General features: G+C 35.9%; 1 protein-coding gene across 1 annotated transcript in view; it reads left to right on the top strand.

Moving 5' to 3' along the window:
• LOC147221864 (sodium- and chloride-dependent GABA transporter 2-like) overlaps positions 1-4517 on the top strand; it is an 11749-nt gene extending 7232 nt beyond the window's left edge. The window contains exons 5-15 of the mRNA XM_086168248.1: positions 78-162; positions 229-361; positions 438-572; positions 655-758; positions 839-963; positions 1042-1154; positions 1226-1363; positions 1588-1690; positions 1764-1864; positions 2314-2484; positions 2569-4517. Of these exons, the coding sequence (XP_086024374.1) occupies positions 78-162; positions 229-361; positions 438-572; positions 655-758; positions 839-963; positions 1042-1154; positions 1226-1363; positions 1588-1690; positions 1764-1864; positions 2314-2484; positions 2569-2721 (1361 nt within the window). The 3' untranslated portion in view covers positions 2722-4517. The remainder of the gene's footprint in view (positions 1-77; positions 163-228; positions 362-437; positions 573-654; positions 759-838; positions 964-1041; positions 1155-1225; positions 1364-1587; positions 1691-1763; positions 1865-2313; positions 2485-2568) is intronic.
• Positions 4518-21839: the final 17322 nt, after the last annotated feature.

Here is a 21839-nt window from a genome sequence, read left to right as displayed (position 1 = left end):
TAATCCGGACCTCCTTCGGGACCAGGGTTCTTCGGCGCCGCCGGTCCTGACCAGGTTCTCGCTGTGTGTGTCCTCAGACCGATGCTTCCAGCGCGAGGTCAACGGGAGCGACGTTCCTCAGCTCTACAGCAACAGCACCTCCTCCGTGGTGGAGTTCTGGGAGTGAGTACCGCAAGGACGTTCTCGCCGCGGGCGCGCTAGATGTTCCCTCACCGGGTGGTCTTGCAGGAGGAGGATCCTGGGCCTGTCCGGAGGCATCGAGGATCTGGGGAACGTCCGCTGGGACCTGGCGCTCTGCTTGCTCCTCGCCTGGATCATGTGCTACTTCTGCGTCTGGAAGGGGGTGAAGACCACTGGAAAGGTGAGGGTTCTTCTGCTCTCCTAGCCTGAGCACCAGCCTTGTACCGTCACCTCTTTGAATGAAGGTGCCCCCGCAGGTGGTGTACTTCACCGCCACGTTCCCTTACGCGATGCTGGTGGTGCTTCTGGTCCGAGGCCTCACGCTGCCAGGAGCCAAGGATGGAGTGATGTTCTACCTGTACCCGGACGTCTCCCGCCTCGCCGACCCCGAGGTATAGCGAAGTTGTTGCACCTTCAGCCATTAGTGGAGAACATCTCCTCACCCACAGCTTCGATGTCCTCCACCCATCCCAGGTCTGGATGGACGCCGGCAGCCAGATCTTCTACTCCTACGGGGTTTGCACGGGGGTTCTGACGTCGCTAGGCAGTTACAACAAGTACAACAACAACTGCTACAGGTGTGGAGGAGCTTTTCTTCTGGAGATGATCCAGGAGGAGCCACCTCCTGACGGTGTGCTGATCTTCTGCGTTCCAACAGGGACTGCATCTACTTGTGTCTGCTGAACAGCCTGACCAGCTTTGTAGCGGGCTTCGCCATCTTCTCCGTCCTGGGCTTCATGGCGAAGGAGCAGGGCGTGGACATCTCCCTGGTGGCCGAGTCAGGTCCTGCATCTTCTGGAGCATTCCGAGTTCCTCCGTCCTGCCGGAGGTGTAACACCTGAGCTTTTTACCCGCCCGCAGGTCCAGGACTTGCCTTCATCGCCTACCCCCGGGCGGTGGCCCTGATGCCCCTCCCCCAGCTCTGGGCCATCTTCTTCTTCATCATGATCATCTTCCTGGGGTTGGACAGTGAGGTAACATCACGCCACGTCTGGAACAACCCCCATACTTCGTCACTTCACAAACACTCCGGTATCTCCCGCAGTTTGTCTACCAAGAGGCCCTGGTGACCACCATCTCCGACATGTACCCTTCTTTCTTTCGAAAGCCCTCCCGGCGCCAGATCCTCCTGCTGGTCATCAGCACCATCAGCTTCCTGGTCGGCCTCCTGATGGTGACGGAGGTGAGCGAGGTCTTCGTCCAAAGATGTAACAGTGTAATAGCAGTGTCGTTACTATGTAATAGCAGTGTAATAACAGTGTAATAGCAGTGTAATAGCAGTGTAACAACAGTGTCGTTACTATGTAATAGCAGTGTAATAGCAGTGTTATAACAGTGTAATAACAGTGTAATAGCAGGTAAATAACTGCGGCCTGTCTGAAGGTGTGGCTCCACTCATCTCCACAGGGTGGCCTCTACATCTTCCAGCTGTTCGACTACTACGCCTGCAGCGGGATGACGCTCCTGCTGTTCGCCATCCTGCAGTCCGTCTGCATCGGCTGGGTCTACGGTGAGAACTTCCTCACCCGGTGGTCTCCAGGTGGGTTCTTCGAAGCCTGGAGCTAAGCGGTCGCTCTCTGCAGGTGCCAATCGCCACTATGACAACATCGAGGAGATGATCGGTTACCGGCCCGCGGCCTTCATGAAGTACTGCTGGAAGTACTTGACGCCGGCCGTTTGCACGGTGAGTCCTACAGGTGTGAGGGACAGCTGACAAGAGCTTCTGGCTCCACGTCGCCACCAGATGGGAGGCGGGAGCCCCAGAGTATCTCCAGACGCTCAGGTCGAAGGGTTCTTCAACAGGAACCGGGGCTCTGTTAAAGGAGCAGAGGTTCATGATCACCAGCTGATGTTCTTGAAGGTGAACCAAGGTTCTGGAAAAGGAGCAGAGGTTCTTGAAATTGATCTGAGGTTCTTCAAGTTGAGCTGAGGTTCTTGAACAGTAGTTGAGCTTCCTGAAGAGCAGCTGAGGGTCTGTAAGTGGAGCTTAGGGGAGGCCCCAGAACGGAGCTGGAGTTCTTGATCGGGAGCTGAGGAGGTGATAGATGAGATGGTCGGTGGGCTTCTGTCTGTCGCAGGAGGTCTCCTGCCCAGGCTGGAGGTCCACGTTCTCACCGTGGTCCTGCTCCTCAGTGCACGTTCCTGTTCTCCCTGGTCAAACACTCCCCGCTCAAGTTCAGCAGCACCTACCAGTACCCCTGGTGGGGCTACGCCCTGGGAGGCTTCTTCACGCTCTCCTCCACCCTCATGGTTCCCCTGTGGATGCTCTACACCCTGTGCACCACACCTGGAACCTTCAGACAGGTCAGATAAGATCCCATACTCAGGTATCATCTCATTTTAAATGTTACTCCATTAAAAAACAAAAATGTCCTTCTCCCCGTCCAGAGGTTGAAGGTTCTGTGCTCCCCAGCGAAGGACTTCCCTTCCCGGTCCTCCAAGAAGGCCCTGAACCTGGAGGCCTTCCAGACCTTCACGTCTCTGTCCTCGCTGCGCTCCGCCCGAGTCCTGGACCGGACCGCCGATGCGGCGGCGCCGTGAACCACCTTCCAGGTGACCTGACCACCAGATCCTGAGATCCAGATGTCTGAAGATACTCAGATGTAAGGATGAGTTCCCCTGCCGCACCGTCACGCCTGATTTTAGTTGATTCCAGTCCAACATCTATTTCGTTTTTTACTTTTTATATAAAGTACTTTTTGTAGTTCCTGTGTGAGTTGTGCTGAAAGCAAAGGGAGTGAAAGCCGAGACGCCGGCTGGAATTCGCAGGCCTTTCAGGTGAAGGAGGGACTGAAAGATCTGAAACCAACACTTTCACGCTGTAATTACAGTGCGAGTGAAAGGAACGCAGAACCGGACTTTCACTTGGAACAGGTTGAACTTTGAGCTTCCATCGTAACTAAAGCCGTTCTTTCACAGATATCAGCGGATTCTCTGGATGCTACTTGATGTGTCGGGATATATTTGGGTTTTACTGGATCTGGCACAATATGTCAGGATATATCTGATGTTACTGGGTATATCATGAGTTATCTGAGTATTACTGGGTATATCATGGTATATCTGAATATTATTGGATATGTCATGATATATCAGAGTATTACTGGGTATGTCATGGTATATCTGAGTATTACTGGGTATATCATGGTATATCTGATATTACTGGGTATATCATGGTATATCTGATATTACTAGGTATATCATGGTATATCTGAGTATTACTGGGTATATCATGGTATATCTGAGTATTACTGGGTATATCATGGTATATCTGAGTATTACTGGGTATATCATGGTATATCTGATATTACTGGGTATATCATGGTATATCTGAGTATTACTGGGTATATCATGGTATATCTGATATTACTGGGTATATCATGGTATATCTGATATTACTAGGTATATCATGGTATATCTGAGTATTACTGGGTATATCATGGTATATCTCAGTATTACTGGATATGTCATGATATATCTGAATATTATTGGATATGTCATGATATATCTGAGTATTATTGGATATTTCATGGTATATATGATGTTACTGGGTATATCATGGTATATCTGAGTATTACTGAGTATGTCATGGTATATCTGAGTATTATTGGATCTGTCGGGATATATCTGATGTTACTGGATATGTCATGACATATCTGAGCATTACTGGGTATATCATGGTATATCTGAATATTATTGGATATGTCATGATATATCAGAGTATTACTGGATATGTCATGGTATATCTGAATATTATTGGATATTTCATGGTATATCTGATGTTACTGGGTATATCATGGTATATCTGAGTATGTCATGATATATCTGATCTTACTGGACATGTCATGGTATATCTGGATATGTTGCGATATATCCGAGTATTACTAGATATGTCATGACATATTTGAGTATTACTGGATACATCAGAATATATCTAGATGTTACTGGATATGTCATGATTTTATCTGACTATGCCAGGATATTACTGGATATGTGGATATATCATGATATGTCTGGCTGTGTCTTGACATGTCTGGATCTGTCAGGATATGCTTGTCCAGATATCTCCAGATATGTCTGAATTTGTCAAGATGTGTGTAGCTAGCTCACGATATGTCATGATGTCGTCTGAATATGTCTAGAAATATCAGGATACTTCTCAGGATACTACTTTTGGTTATAATCACCATGAACAATGTGCAGAAGGTTAAAAGTGACCTCTAGTCCCTGAATACATGAATGGATGAATCTGTGCCTGCATGCCAGTCTTGAATGGAATCATGTCTTACAATAATAAAACAATAATAATAACGATATTAATAGTATCGTTAACCATATCACTGTGTTGGTATTATTGTATTATATCATTTCTCACATTTATTGAACATCCCTGCATGCAGTGAAAAGCAAGGGAATCGTATCTGAGACGAAATGTCTCCACCTACTGGACAAAAAGCCACATTGCAACAGGAAAAACAGCTATATAGATCATTTACCTTACCTTACCTTACCTTACCTTAGCTTAGCTTAGCTTACCTTAGCTTACCTTACCTAGCTCACACAGAGCGACCCACTTCTCCTGAAGTTGCCTTCTGTAAAGACCATGTCCACAGTGTTTTTGTTCCTTCCGAATCCACACTGGGATGGAAGCAACAGTGCAGCAGGACTTTGGCCAAGACTTTTGAAGGCCACGTCTGATGGCCACAGATGGACGTGTCTCCTTGGCCTTGGTAGATGGTGATGGTGATGTTTGCGTCCCTCCACTTCAGAGATGCTGTTTCTTGGTGTCAAATATCTGTAGTGGAGTGTGTGAGTGCAGAGGTAGCCTCCATATTAGAAGATCTCTGCAGGGATGTTCTCAGGGTAGTTGTTCTTCAGTGATCCTACTGCACATCTAAACTCCTCAAATAGGTATACATACACATATTTATGTAAGTATATATATCTTTGTGTATATATGTGTTTATATATGTATGTTTTTATTTATATGTATATATACTGTATATATATATATACATATATGTGTGTGTGTGTATATGTGTATGTATGTGCATGTGTGTGTATGAATGTAATTATGTATGGATGTGTGTATATTTATGTGTATGTATGTCTATATGTTTGTATTTATGTATGTAGGTTTTCGGTCAATATATGTGTAAATATGTGTGTATGTATGTACACTTGTTTGTTTTAATGTATTTTTTGTGTGCATACTTATGTATATATGTATGCATATCTATGTATGTATGTATGTGTAATGTATATGTGTATTTATGTTTTTAATTGTGTATGTGTGTATCTATGTGTGTTTGTATGTGTTTATTTGTGTGTGTGTGCATGTATGTTTGTGTGTAATCATGTTTGTATTAATGTGTGTGTATGTATATAGGTATGTATGTGTTTGTATATATGCATGTATGTTTAAATGCATGTATTTTCGTGTGTATGTATATATGTATGCATATATCTACATATATTCATATGTATATGTATGTATGCAGCTATCTACATATGAATGTTTATATGTATTTGTGTGTGTGTTCATGTATGTATGTGTATATGTATGTATGTTTGTATATATGTATTTTTGTCTGTATGTATGCATGTATGTATATATACACGTGTGCAGGAGGTGAAGCGCTCGTCTTCCTGGTTGGATTCCCGTCTCCTCCTCGTGTGTCCAAGTGTTGCTGATGAACCTGCTGAGGCTCCAGCTGCTCCCTGCCGATGCACCCGTCGCTGGTCTTAACATTCCCTTTCCAGTGTTTACAAGTCAACGGTTATAAACCCAAATAAAATTAAACTGAAAACAAAACTTGTTTGGCTTCTAGAATGATTACATGCAGGAGACATGAGGAGATGATTGTTGGTCATCACTTGCAGGTTTGAGTAATTCAATCAGTCAGATTGGTTTCACCTGTGAGGGAAACTTCTGTTCCAAACAATCAGTCCAGTGGATGGAAGTGAAAAACAAATATAAGATCGGCGTGGTTTCCGGTTGGGCGGCTCGGTGGCGCAGCGGTTAGAGCTGAGGCCTCACAGCAAAGCAACCCGGGTTCAAACCCCACAGCGGTTGCCTCTGTGTGGAGTTGGCGTGTTCTCCCCGTGTCCGCGTGGGTTCTCTCCTTCCTCCCACCGGCCAAAAGCACGTATTTAGGTGGATCGGCGACTCTAAAGTGTCCCTAGGAATGAGTGGTGTGAATGGCCCTGCAGCAATGCAGGGCGGCCCGATAGGCTGAGAGATGGGCGCCGGCCACCCCTCGCTACCCGCGGAGGCGGGGGGCGTATGAGTGAGTCCCTGGTAGAAAAGGAAAAACATTTATTTTTTATAATTGTAATACAGAAACAGATATGTATATAAATACTTATGTGTTTATGTCCGCTATTGTAAGTCGCTTTGGATAAAAGGGTCTGCTAAATGCAATGTAATGTAATATGACAAAGGCAACAAAGTGATGTAAAGGCGCTTTATTTAATGTTGAGGTTGAACAGCATTAACGTGGGGATCCGGCTTGGTTGTCGTTCCTCTCCAGTCGCTGCGTCTCGAATCCACACCAAACTATTCGAGTTTGATCACAGAAGACGTTACACAACATTCAATGTCAACTTGGGAGCTGTTTTGAATTGAGTCTTAAAAATGTTAACAGTTAATGTTGGCCTAAAAAAAGATAATTTCCTGTGCCAATTTGATGATTGCAATTATCTTTAAAATTTATGTGCTAGACAGGAAATGAGAGATGAGATGAGAACAACTTTATTGTTGAGCCAGAGTTTCAAGCAAAAACATAACAGTAATAGATAATAGTAGGAAGGAGGAAGAATAAGAAATACAATGAAATATACATTGTCAAGGTTAAGGCTATCAAGTGTTTTAAGATCTTAGGTACAAAGATGTGAAGATTCCCCTCCGGCTGAGGGAAGAGGAATTAAATATAAATATAATGCATATTTTCTTTTCCGTCACAGCAAGACCTTCACACCTCTGCTTGTTCCCTGGTCCCGCTACACATCGAAATGGAATTTTAAAATGCAGACTAACATGCAAATGATCAGAAAGGCTTTGGCTACAAACTGCTATGCAACCTTTACATTTAATTGTAATAGAACACGTTGAAATTGTACACAGAACGTTAACAACAAGTCTGACCTGGACTGACCAGATAGCAAATAAGCTCGATGCTAATGCTAGTAGCCTCTTAGCCTGTCGCTGCTAATGCTAGTAGCCTCTTAGCCTGTCGCTGCTAATGCTAGTGGCCTCTTAGCCTCTCGATGCTAATGCTAGTAGCCGCTTACCTGCTGCCCGCCGACGTCTCACCTTTTGACTGAACAAAATTACGGTTAAAGAATTCACTAGCTCTCTCTGAGGGACTTGGTTTTTGAACCAGTTACTCTTTTATCGAATTGTAGCAATTTTCATCAGGAAAAACGTTTAAATGTGTTTGTCTACCGTAGTCAGCGTCCCACTCTACTGGGGCAGCGGCGGACAACTAGCTCGGCTTCACTTCCGGTCAGCAGGTTGGCCACGCCCCCTAATTTATAACATCGGTGGAAGTAGAAAAAAAATGGAATACGTCATTTCCTGTGCCGATTTGATTGGACAAATGTTTGTTTACATATGTACATTTAAAAGTTAAATAGAAAATGTAGTATTGTATTGTGTATGGATATATATTTATATGTATGTATATGTGTATGTATGTGTGCATATGTGTATGTATGTATGTATGTATGCTTCTATGTGTGTAGGCATTTATATATGTATATATAAATTTCTGTGTATGTATGTGCTTATGTATGCATGATTGAATGTATGTTTGTATTTATATATGTATGCATTTCTGTGTATGTGTGTATGTAAGCATGTATGTATGTATGTATGTGTGTGTGTGTGTATATATGCCCTGTTGAGTATATGTATGTAAGTTTGTATTTATGTGTGTATGTATGTATATGTACATGGATGTATCTAAATATGTATGTATGTATGTATTTATATGTAAATTTATGTATGTATGTAAAAATCTTTGTATTAAGGTATGTGCACTTATGTATTCGTGTAAATGTTAGTCTGAATCTATGTATGTATGATTGTATGTATATACATATATACATGTATATGTCTAAAAATATGTATGTTTTAATGTTTGTATGTATGCATATTTGTATGTTTGAATGTATGTAAGTATGTATGAATAGATGGATGGATGGATGGATGGATATGTGTCTTTGTGGAAGTATATATGCATTTATTATATATGTCACATACATATGTAAATATATGTAAATGTAAGTATATATACAGGTATACATAGTATATATACAGGTATACATATATATACACACACACACATATATATATATATGTGTGTGTGTGTATATGCTTATGTATATATAAATATATACACATACAAACATACATATTTACATGTATGCATGCATACAAACATACATAAGTAAATACAATCATATATACATATATACACATATGGATATGTACATATTCACATACATACATGCATACAAATACACATAGATACATACATACAGACAGACATAAATACAAACATACACAAAAATACAGACATATAAATATCCATACATACACACACATACATACACATATCCATTCATAAATTCATAAGCAAATACATATAAATACACATTTTATAAATATATATATATATATATGCATACATACTCATATTCATACATATACATAAATACATACACACAAACATTCATATGTTAATACTATCATATATACCTACATGCAGGCATACATACATACATACATACATATATTCACACATATATACATACATGCAGACATATAACCATTTACATACACACAGACATACATACATAAATACAGACATATAGACATAAAAACTGTACATAAACACAAAGATACTGTCATACAAACATGCATCCATACACAAATACATACATTCTGTACATAAAAACTTACATATACACATACTTACACACATATACATACATACATACACACACATCAATATATACATACCTACATACATACATTTATTTATTTATACATACATACATACATACATATGTACATAAACATATACATACAACACATACAACACATACACTAAAACAAACATAGATATATACATACACATGTTATTATATACATACATGCATATACACATTAACACACATTTACATACATTCATGTATACATACATGCATTCACATATTCATACATATTTACATACATACACACATAAATACACACATACATAGATACATACACACATACAAAAATACATACATACATTTTTGCACACATACATACAGGACTGTCTAAGGCAATTAGAATATTGTGTTAAAGTTCTTTATCTTCTGTAATGCAATTACAAAAACAAAAATGTTATACATTCTGGATTCATTACAAATCAACTGAAATATCGCAAGCCTTTCATTATTTCAATATTGCTGATTATGGCTTACATCTTGAGAAAACTCAAAAATCCTATCTCAAAATATTAGAATATCATGAAACAGTATATTTTGTTTTTTTAATTGCATTACAGAAGATAAGGAACTTTATCACAATGTTCAAATTTTCTGAGACAGTCTTTTATATGCATACAAACACATACATAAATATATATTTACATACAAACATACGCACATAAACACTTACTTAGCTATATACATGCATACATGCATACATACATACATACATACATACATACATACATACATACATACATTTACATCATATATAAACATTCACACATAAATTCAAACATGTGTACATACATTCATATATACATATAAAAACACATAAACTCATATGCAAACATAGATATACACATACATATAAACATCCAAGATACATACCCACATACATACATAAATACACAAACACATACATACCTACATATGTATTTAAATGCTAAGATACATACATAGAGTACATATGTACATACTTACACAAACATATACATACCTACATATGTATATACATACATTCATACAAACATAAATACATGGACATTTACAAACAGATACATGCAAACATATTTCCGTACGCACAAATATAGATACATACATACTTTTACACATACAAACACACATATAGATACATACATACATGCAACCATCCATACACACAAACATGCACACACATTCATATATTTACACACACATACATACATTTAACCATGTATACATACACACACACACGTACATACATACATACATATATACCTAAAAATATCCATACTTACGTACATGCATGCAAACATACATTAATACAAACATAAATACATACACACATTTCCATACATACACACATACATAGATAAGAATAAGAATAAAAATAAGAACAACTTTATTTGTGCCAGAGTTTCGAGTAAAACATATCAATAATATATAATAGTAGGAAATTGTACAAACAGTAAAAAATAAGATAATAAATAAAATAAAATGATAAAAAAGGGGGGGAATAAGAAATATAAATAAAACTATAAACATGCAAATATATGTTATACAAATACACCAATACATACTTACAATCATACATACATACTTTTACACACATATACATACACACACGTATACATTCACACATATAAACAGACAAACAGAAACATATATACACAACCATATATACTTACACATACATACATACATGTGGACAAACATACATACACACATACATACTTTCATACACTCATACATTCATGCATACAAACACATTCATTCATTGATACACACATAGACATACACACACACAGACTTACATACACATACACACAAACATATATAAGTACATGCACACATACACATGCATACATACAGAAATGCATCAATACATCCATCCATCCATACATACATACATACACAAACACACATATACAATATAATTTATATATAAATACACAAAACATAGATACATAAATATATATTTATATGAGTATATATTTATCCAGTATATATGACATATACTGCACATATATATACATACATACATAAACATACCAACATAAACATATATTCATATACAGTTATATACACAGAAACATAGACACATACATACACACATAAATACATTAATACACACAGACATACATTCGTACATACAAACACATACATATGTATATAAACATACATACATACAGTACATAAAATATTTTTACACATACATACAAACACACATACATGCACATATCCATACAAAAATTCATAAGCAAATACATATAGATACATATCTACATTTTATAAATATATATATATATATATATAATGAAATATATGCATACATACTTATTCATACATATACATAAATACATACACACAAACATTCATATGTTAATACTATCATATATACCTACATGCAGGCATACATACATACATACATACATATATTCACACATATATACATACATGCACACATATAACCAACCACCACATACACACAAACATACATACATAAATACAGACATATAGACATAAAAACTGTACATAAACACAAAAATACTTTCATACAAACATGCATCCATACACAAATACATACATACTGTACATACAGACTTACATATACACCTACATACATATGTACAAATGTACATAGACATATACCTACAACACATACATTAAAACAAACATAGATATATACATACATATGTCATTATATACATACATGCATATAAACACTAACATACATTTACATACATTCACGTATACATAAATGCATTTGCATATTCATACATACTTGCACACTTACAAGCACACATACATTTATACATACATACATACATACATATATGTACATACACATATACATATATACTAACATAAATACACGGATAAACACATCCATTAAAACATACATAATTATATACATACGTGAACATATACTTACATGCATATATACATACACATATATTTACATACATTCATGTATACATACATGCATTCACATATTCATACATATTTACATACATACACACATAAGTACGCACATACATAGATACATACACACATACAAAAATACATACATACATTTTTGCACACATACATACAGGACTGTCTAAGGCAATTAGAATATTGTGTTAAAGTTCTTTATCTTCTGTAATGCAATTAGAAAGACAAAAATGTTATACATTCTGGATTCATTACAAATCAACTGAAATATCGCAAGCCTTTCATTATTTCAATAGTGCTGATTATGGCTTACGTCTTGAGAAAACTCAAAAATCCTATCTCAAAATATTAGAATATCATGAAACAGTATATTTTGTTTTTTTAATTGCATTACAGAAGATAAGGAACTTTATCACAATGTTCAAATTTTCTGAGACAGTCTTTTATATGCATACAAACACATACATAAATATATATTTAAATACAAACATACGCACATAAACACTTACTTAGCTATATACATACATACATGCATACATACATACATGCATACATACATTTACATCATATATAAACATTCACACATAAATTCAAACATGTGTACATACATTCATATATACATATAAAAACACATAAACTCATATGCAAACATAGATATACACATACATATAAACATCCAAGATACATACCCACATACATACATAAATACACAAACACATACATACCTACATATGTATTTAAATGCTAAGATACATACATAGAGTACATATGTACATACTTACACAAACATATACATACCTACATATGTATATACATACATTCATACAAACATAAATACATGGACATTTACAAACAGATACATGCAAACATATTTCCGTACGCACAAATATAGATACATACATACTTTTACACATACAAACACACATATAGATACATACATACATGCAACCATCCATACACACAAACATGCACACACATTCATATATTTACACACACATACATACATTTAACCATGTATACATACACACACACACGTACATACATACATACATATATACCTAAAAATATCCATACTTACGTACATGCATGCAAACATACATTAATACAAACATAAATACATACACACATTTCCATACATACACACATACATAGATAAGAATAAGAATAAAAATAAGAACAACTTTATTTGTGCCAGAGTTTCGAGTAAAACATATCAATAATATATAATAGTAGGAAATTGTACAAACAGTAAAAAATAAGATAATAAATAAAATAAAATGATAAAAAAGGGGGGGAATAAGAAATATAAATAAAACTATAAACATGCAAATATATGTTATACAAATACACCAATACATACTTACAATCATACAAACATACTTTTACACACATATACATACACACACGTATACATTCACACATATAAACAGACAAACAGAAACATATATACACAACCATATATACTTACACATACATACATACATACATGTGGACAAACATACATACACACATACATACTTTCATACACTCATACATTCATGCATACAAACACATTCATTCATTGATACACACATAGACATACACACACACAGACTTACATACACATACACACAAACATATATAAGTACATGCACACATACACATGCATACATACAGAAATGCATCAATACATCCATCCATCCATACATACATACATACACAAACACACATATACAATATAATTTATATATAAATACACAAAACATAGATACATAAATATATATTTATATGAGTATATATTTATCCAGTATATATGACATATACTGCACATATATATACATACATACATAAACATACCAACATAAACATATATTCATATACAGTTATATACACAGAAACATAGACACATACATACACACATAAATACATTAATACACACAGACATACATTCGTACATACAAACACATACATATGTATATAAACATACATACATACAGTACATAAAATATTTTTACACATACATACAAACACACATACATGCACATATCCATACAAAAATTCATAAGCAAATACATATAGATACATATATACATTTTATAAATATATATATATATATATATATAATGAAATATATGCATACATACTTATTCATACATATACATAAATACATACACACAAACATTCATATGTTAATACTATCATATATACCTACATGCAGGCATACATACATACATACATATATTCACACATATATACATACATGCACACATATAACCAACCACCACATACACACAAACATACATACATAAATACAGACATATAGACATAAAAACTGTACATAAACACAAAAATACTTTCATACAAACATGCATCCATACACAAATACATACATACTGTACATACAGACTTACATATACACCTACATACATATGTACAAATGTACATAGACATATACCTACAACACATACATTAAAACAAACATAGATATATACATACATATGTCATTATATACATACATGCATATAAACACTAACATACATTTACATACATTCACGTATACATAAATGCATTTGCATATTCATACATACTTGCACACTTACAAGCACACATACATTTATACATACATACATACATACATATATGTACATACACATATACATATATACTAACATAAATACACGGATAAACACATCCATTAAAACATACATAATTATATACATACGTGAACATATACTTACATGCATATATACATACACATATATTTACATACATTCATGTATACATACATGCATTCACATATTCATACATATTTACATACATACACACATAAGTACGCACATACATAGATACATACACACATACAAAAATACATACATACATTTTTGCACACATACATACAGGACTGTCTAAGGCAATTAGAATATTGTGTTAAAGTTCTTTATATTCTGTAATGCAATTACAAAAACAAAAATGTTATACATTCTGGATTCATTACAAATCAACTGAAATATCGCAAGCCTTTCATTATTTCAATAGTGCTGATTATGGCTTACGTCTTGAGAAAACTCAAAAATCCTATCTCAAAATATTAGAATATCATGAAACAGTATATTTTGTTTTTTTAATTGCATTACAGAAGATAAGGAACTTTATCACAATGTTCAAATTTTCTGAGACAGTCTTTTATATGCATACAAACACATACATAAATATATATTTACATACAAACATACGCACATTAACACTTACTTAGCTATATACATACATACATGCATAAATACATTTACATCATATATAAACATTCACACATACATTCAAATATGTGTACATACATTCATATATACATATAAAAACACATAAACTCATATGCAAACATAGATATACACATACATATAAACATCCAAGATACATACCCACATACATACATAAATACACAAACACATACATACCTACATATGTATATACATACATTCATACAAACATAAATACATGGACATTTACAAACAGATACATGCAAACATATTTACGTACGCACAAATATAGATACATACATACTTTTACACATACAAACACACATATAGATACATACATACATGCAACCATCCATACACACAAACATGCACACACATTCATATATTTACACACACATACATACATTTAACCATGTATACATACACACACACACGTACATACATACATACATATATACCTAAAAATATCCATACTTACGTACATGCATGCAAACATACATTAATACAAACATAAATACATACACACATTTCCATACATACACACATACATAGATAAGAATAAGAATAAAAATAAGAACAACTTTATTCATGCCAGAGTTTCGAGTAAAACATATCAATAATATATAATAGTAGGAAATTGTACAAACAGTAAAAAATAAGATAATAAATAAAATAAAATGATAAAAAAGGGGGGGAATAAGAAATATAAATAAAACTATAAACATGCAAATATATGTTATACAAATACACCCATACATACTTACAATCATACATACATACTTTTACACACATATACATACACACACGTATACATTCACACATATAAACAGACAAACAGAAACATATATACACAACCATATATACTTACACATACATACATACATGTGTACAAACATACATACACACATACATACTTTCATACACTCATACATTCATGCATACAAACACATTCATTCATTGATACACACATAGACATACACACACACAGACTTACATACACATACACACAAACATATATAAGTACATGCACACATACACATGCATACATACAGAAATGCATCAATACATACATACATCCATACATACATACACAAACACACATATACAATATGATTTATATATAAATACACAAAACATAGATACATAAATATATATTTATATAAGTATATATTTATCCAGTATATATTACATATACTGCACATATATATACATACATACATAAACATACCAACATAAACATATATTCATATACAGTTATATACACAAAAACATAGACACATACATACACACATAAATACATTAATACACACAGACATACATTCGTACATACAAACACATACATATGTATATAAACATACATACTTACATACATACAGTACATAAATATTTTTACACATACATACATACATACATACATACATACATACATACATACATACATACATACATACATACATACATACATACATACATACATGGATACACAAAAACATACATCCTTACTTACAAATATACATACATTCATGCATGGATACATTAATACTTACACACACGTATATATTTGTGTACAAATATATACATTTATACATCAAACCATTCATACATACACACTTACATTTATACATACAGTTATAAAAACATACAAACATACATACATACATGCAAACAATGATATATACATACACAGTTACAAAAATACACATGTATACATAAATACATAACCATATACATACACACATATATATACACTCCGACAGAATTCATACATGCACACAAACATTTACATAAACATACATAACACATACAAATCTATACATTTGTGCATGAATATTTAGAATTTATCTACACACACATATACACACTCACATATATATATATATATACACACACACACACATACAATCACACAAACATACATACACACAAATACATACATACTTACATACTTACTTACACATACAGGACTATCTCAGAAAATTAGAATATTGTGATAAAGGTCTTTATCGTCTGTAATGCAATTACAAAAACAAAAATGTTATACATTCTGGATTAATTACAAATCAACTGAAATATCGCAAGCCTTTTATTATTTTAATATTGCTGATTATGGCTTACATCTTAAGAAAACTCAAAAATCCAATCTCAAAATTTTAGAATATCATGAAAAAGTAATTTATGTTTTTTTTAATGCAATTAAAAAAAATAAAAAATGTGATAAATTCTGGATTCATTACAAATCAACCGAAATATTGCAGGCCTTTTATTATTTTAATATTGCTGATTATTGCTTACTTAGGAAAACTCAAAAAGTCATATCTCAAAATATCAGAATATCATGAAAAAGTATTTTTTGTTTTTTTTAATTGCATTACAGAAGATGAAGAACTTTATCACAATATTCTAATTTTCTGAGACAGTCCTGTATATACATACAATCACACAGACATACATACACACAAATACATACATACCTTTATACATACTTACACATATATACATGCACACAAACATCCAAGCAGACACAAACACATATGTACATCCATCCATACATCCAAACATACATACATACATACATGCACATATACAAAAATACACACATACAGACATACATATATAAATTAAACCATGCATATATATATATATATATATATATATATATATATATATATATATATACACACAACCATACATACAGTCATACATACATAAACATACAAAAAATACACAAAAGTACATACAAGCACGCACACACACACAGACACATGCACACGCACACACACATATATGTATATACATACATACATATCCATTTATACATGTGCACAAATACAAACAAACCTACTGACATTCATATACATTCACAAAAACAAACATACATACATACACAAAAATACATACATACAACCATGCATACATATATGTCACATGCAGACATAACTGCATTCATACATACATACATACATACATATTTAAGTATTTAAATACGTACATACATACACTCATACATGCATACAAACACACATACATACATACATATACATGTACTCAGAAACACACACACACACACACACACACACACACACACATACATACACACACATATATATACATACATATACATGTACTAAGAAACACACATTCACAAACACATACATACACACAGATACAACATTCACAATGTGAGACACACATACTTACAAATACAAATTGACTCGTACGCATTCAAATACATACATACATACATACATACATACATACATACATACATACATACATACATACATACATACATACATACAGCACACACAAACGCTCTCACACACACACCGAAATAAACACATTTAGACATGCACAGCATACATGCACACACATACTTACACACAGACAGAATGTTACACACAAACACACAGATTGGCACACACACACTCTGAATGTGGAGCAATGTGTTCTGGGGCAGTCATGTAACCTGCCCTACTGCCCCACTAACAGCTGATCCTCTGCGCCCACATACACACTTCCTGCTGTTACAGTGCACCTTCTGAGTAGTGCTGGACACTTCCTGTGGTCAGAGGACACTTCCTGTGGTCAGAGGACACTTCCTGTGTGGTCCAGGACCCTTCAAAATGTGTGCAAGGCACTTCCTGCGCACTGGAGTATCCCTCGAGTGCAGTGAAAGGCACTTCCTTTACCAAGCAGGACACTTCCTGTTGTCAAAGCATACCTTCTGTGTGGTACAGGACACTTCCTGTTTGGTGGAGGACATTTCCTGTGCCACACAGGACACTTCCTGTGCCATGTAGGACACTGTCTGTGGTCATAGCACACCTTCTGTGTGGTGTCAGACACTTCCTGTGGCCACAGGACCCTTTGTGTGGTCACAGGACACTTTCTGTGCCTTGCAAGAACTTTCTATGCCTTGCAGGACACTTCCTGTGTGACCTAGGGTACCTCAAGATGTGTACAGGGCACTTCCTGTGCAGTGCAGGACACTTCCTGTGCCTTGCAAGAACTTTCTGTGCCTTGCAAGACACTTCCTGTGTGGTCCAGAATACCTCAAGATACGTGCAGGGCACTTCCTGTGCAGTGCAGGACACTTCCAGTGCCTTGAAAGACACTTTCTGGGCCTTGCAAGATACTTACTTTGTGGACCAGGATACCTCAAGATGTGTGCAGGGCACTTCCTGTGCAGTGCAGGACACTTCCTGTGCTGTGCAGGACACTTCCTGTGCAGTGCAGGACACTTCCTGTGCAGTGCAGGACACTTCCTGTGTGGTCCAGGGTACCTCAAGATGTGTGCAGGACACGTCCTGTGCCTTGCAAGACACTTTCAGTGCCTTTCAGGACACTTCCAGGGTAGTCCAGGATACCTCAAGATATGAGCAGGGCACTTCCTGTGGTCATAGCACACCTTCTGCTTGGTGCAGGACACTTCCTGCGCCTTGCAGGACACTTTGTGTGGTCACGGGACACTTCCTGTGTCATGCAGGACACTTCCTGTGCGTAGCAGGTGTGATAAGCACTCGTGGAGCTGCGAATTGGAGCTTGAATCCTATTAAGTGTTTACATGTGACTTTTGGCTCCCAGTAAAGTCTGCTGATCCCAGCTTTTCCTCACCTTTCACCTGCAGGTGATCCACTTAGCAGCTCACCTGGTGACCACCTCCGTCCGTCCATCTGTCTGTCAAAACATCCATCTATCTATCTATCTATCTATCTATCCCAGGTTGATGTATTGTGGTTTCCGATGGCGTGTGTTGCAGTGTGTGTGTCGTGTGTGTGTGTCCTGAAGTGCTGAAGTGTGTGAGGTGTGTGAGGTTTGACCCCTGGCGTGACCCCCCCCACCCCCGGTGTGGTTAGCCGGGTGTTAGCGTAGCAGCTGCGGCGCCGTTTCTGTCCGCTAAGCCGATGTAGACAAGCAGCTTGGGCCGGAAATCCCCCGGCCGGCACACTTCTTAGCGCCGCGTGACAGGTGGACGCTTCCTCTTTGGGTTGCCGTGGCAACCATGGACGCCTACGTCAATGGCCCCGGTTACGTCAGCGCCGGTGTGTGTGTGTGTGTGTGTGTGTGAAAGACATACTAAATATATCAATACAGCAGTTTGTGTAATTGTTTTAGTCTGCATTGTGTGTATATATATGTTTATATGCATGCGTGTTTGTGTGTGTGTGTTCCAGTGTACATTGTGTGTGTGTGTGTGTTTAAGTATGCATTGTGTGTATATGTATGTGTGTGTGTGCTTCAGTGTGCATAGTGCATATGTCTATGTGTGTGTGTGTTTCAGTGTGCATTGTGTGTATTTGTATGTGTGTGTGTATTTCTATGTGCATTGTGTGTACATGCATGCGTGTGTGTGTGTGAGAGAGAGATATATTAAATATATCAATACAGCAGTTTGTGTATTTGTTTTAGTGTGCATTGTGTGTATATGTATGTGTGTGTGTGTTTCTCTGTGTATTATATGTATATATGTGTGTGTGTGTATTTCAGTGTGCATTGTGTGTATATGCATGTGTGTATGTGTGTGTTTCAGTGCGCATAGTGTGTATATGCATGTGTGTGTGTGTGTGTTTCAGTGTGCATTGTGTGTATATGTATGTGTGTGTTTCAGTGTGCATTGTGTGTATATGTATGTATGTGTGTGTGTTTCAGTGTGCATTGCATTGTGTGTATATGCATGTGTGTGTGTGTTTGTTTCAGTGTATGTGTATGTGTCTGTGTGTGTTCGTGTTTCAGTGTGCATCGTGTGTATATGTATATATGTGTGTGTGTGTGTTTCTTTTTTCTCTGTGTATTATTTGTGTATGCGTGTTTGTGTGTGTATTTCAGTGTGCATTGTGTGTGTATGCATGCGTGTTTGTGTGTGTGAGTGTGTGTGTGTTTCAGTGCGCATAGTGCATATATGTATATATGTGTGTGTGTGTGTGTGTGTTTCAGTGCGCATAGTGCATATATGTATATATGTGTGTGTGTGTGTGTCTGTGTGGGTGTTTTTTTGTGCACTGTGTGAATATGTATGTGTGTGTGTGTTTCAGTGTGCATTGTGTGCATATGTATGTGTTCATGTTTCAGTGTTACATGTGTGTATTTGCATGTGTGTTTGTGTTTCAGTGTGGATTGTGTGTACATGTATGTATGTGTGTGTGTGTGTGTGTGTTTCAGTGTGCATTGTTGGTATATGTATGTGTGTTTGTGTGTGTGTTTAAGTGTGCATTGTGTGTGTACGCATATGTGTTTGCGTGTGTTTCAGTGTACATTTTGTGTATATGTATGTGTGTGTGTGTTTCAGTGTGCATTGTGTGTATGTGTATGTGTGTGTATTTCAGTGTGCATAGTGTGTATATGCATGTGTGAATGTATGTGTGTGTGTTTCAGTGCACATAGTGTGTATATGCATGTGTGTGTGTGTTTCAGTGTGCATGGTGTGTATATGTATGTGTGTGTGTGTGTGTGTGTTTAAGTGAGCATTGCATTTTGTGTATATGCATGTGTGTGTGTTTGTGTTTCAGTGTGCATTGTGTGTATATGTAT

Source organism: Fistularia commersonii, chromosome 21, assembly GCF_037954325.1.
Source record: "Fistularia commersonii isolate RoL2024-O1a breed Wild chromosome 21, RoL_Fcom_v1.0, whole genome shotgun sequence".
NCBI lineage: Eukaryota > Metazoa > Chordata > Actinopteri > Syngnathiformes > Fistulariidae > Fistularia > Fistularia commersonii.
The sequence above is the reverse complement of the archived record's forward strand: the minus strand, read 5'-3'. Positions and strand labels throughout refer to the sequence as shown.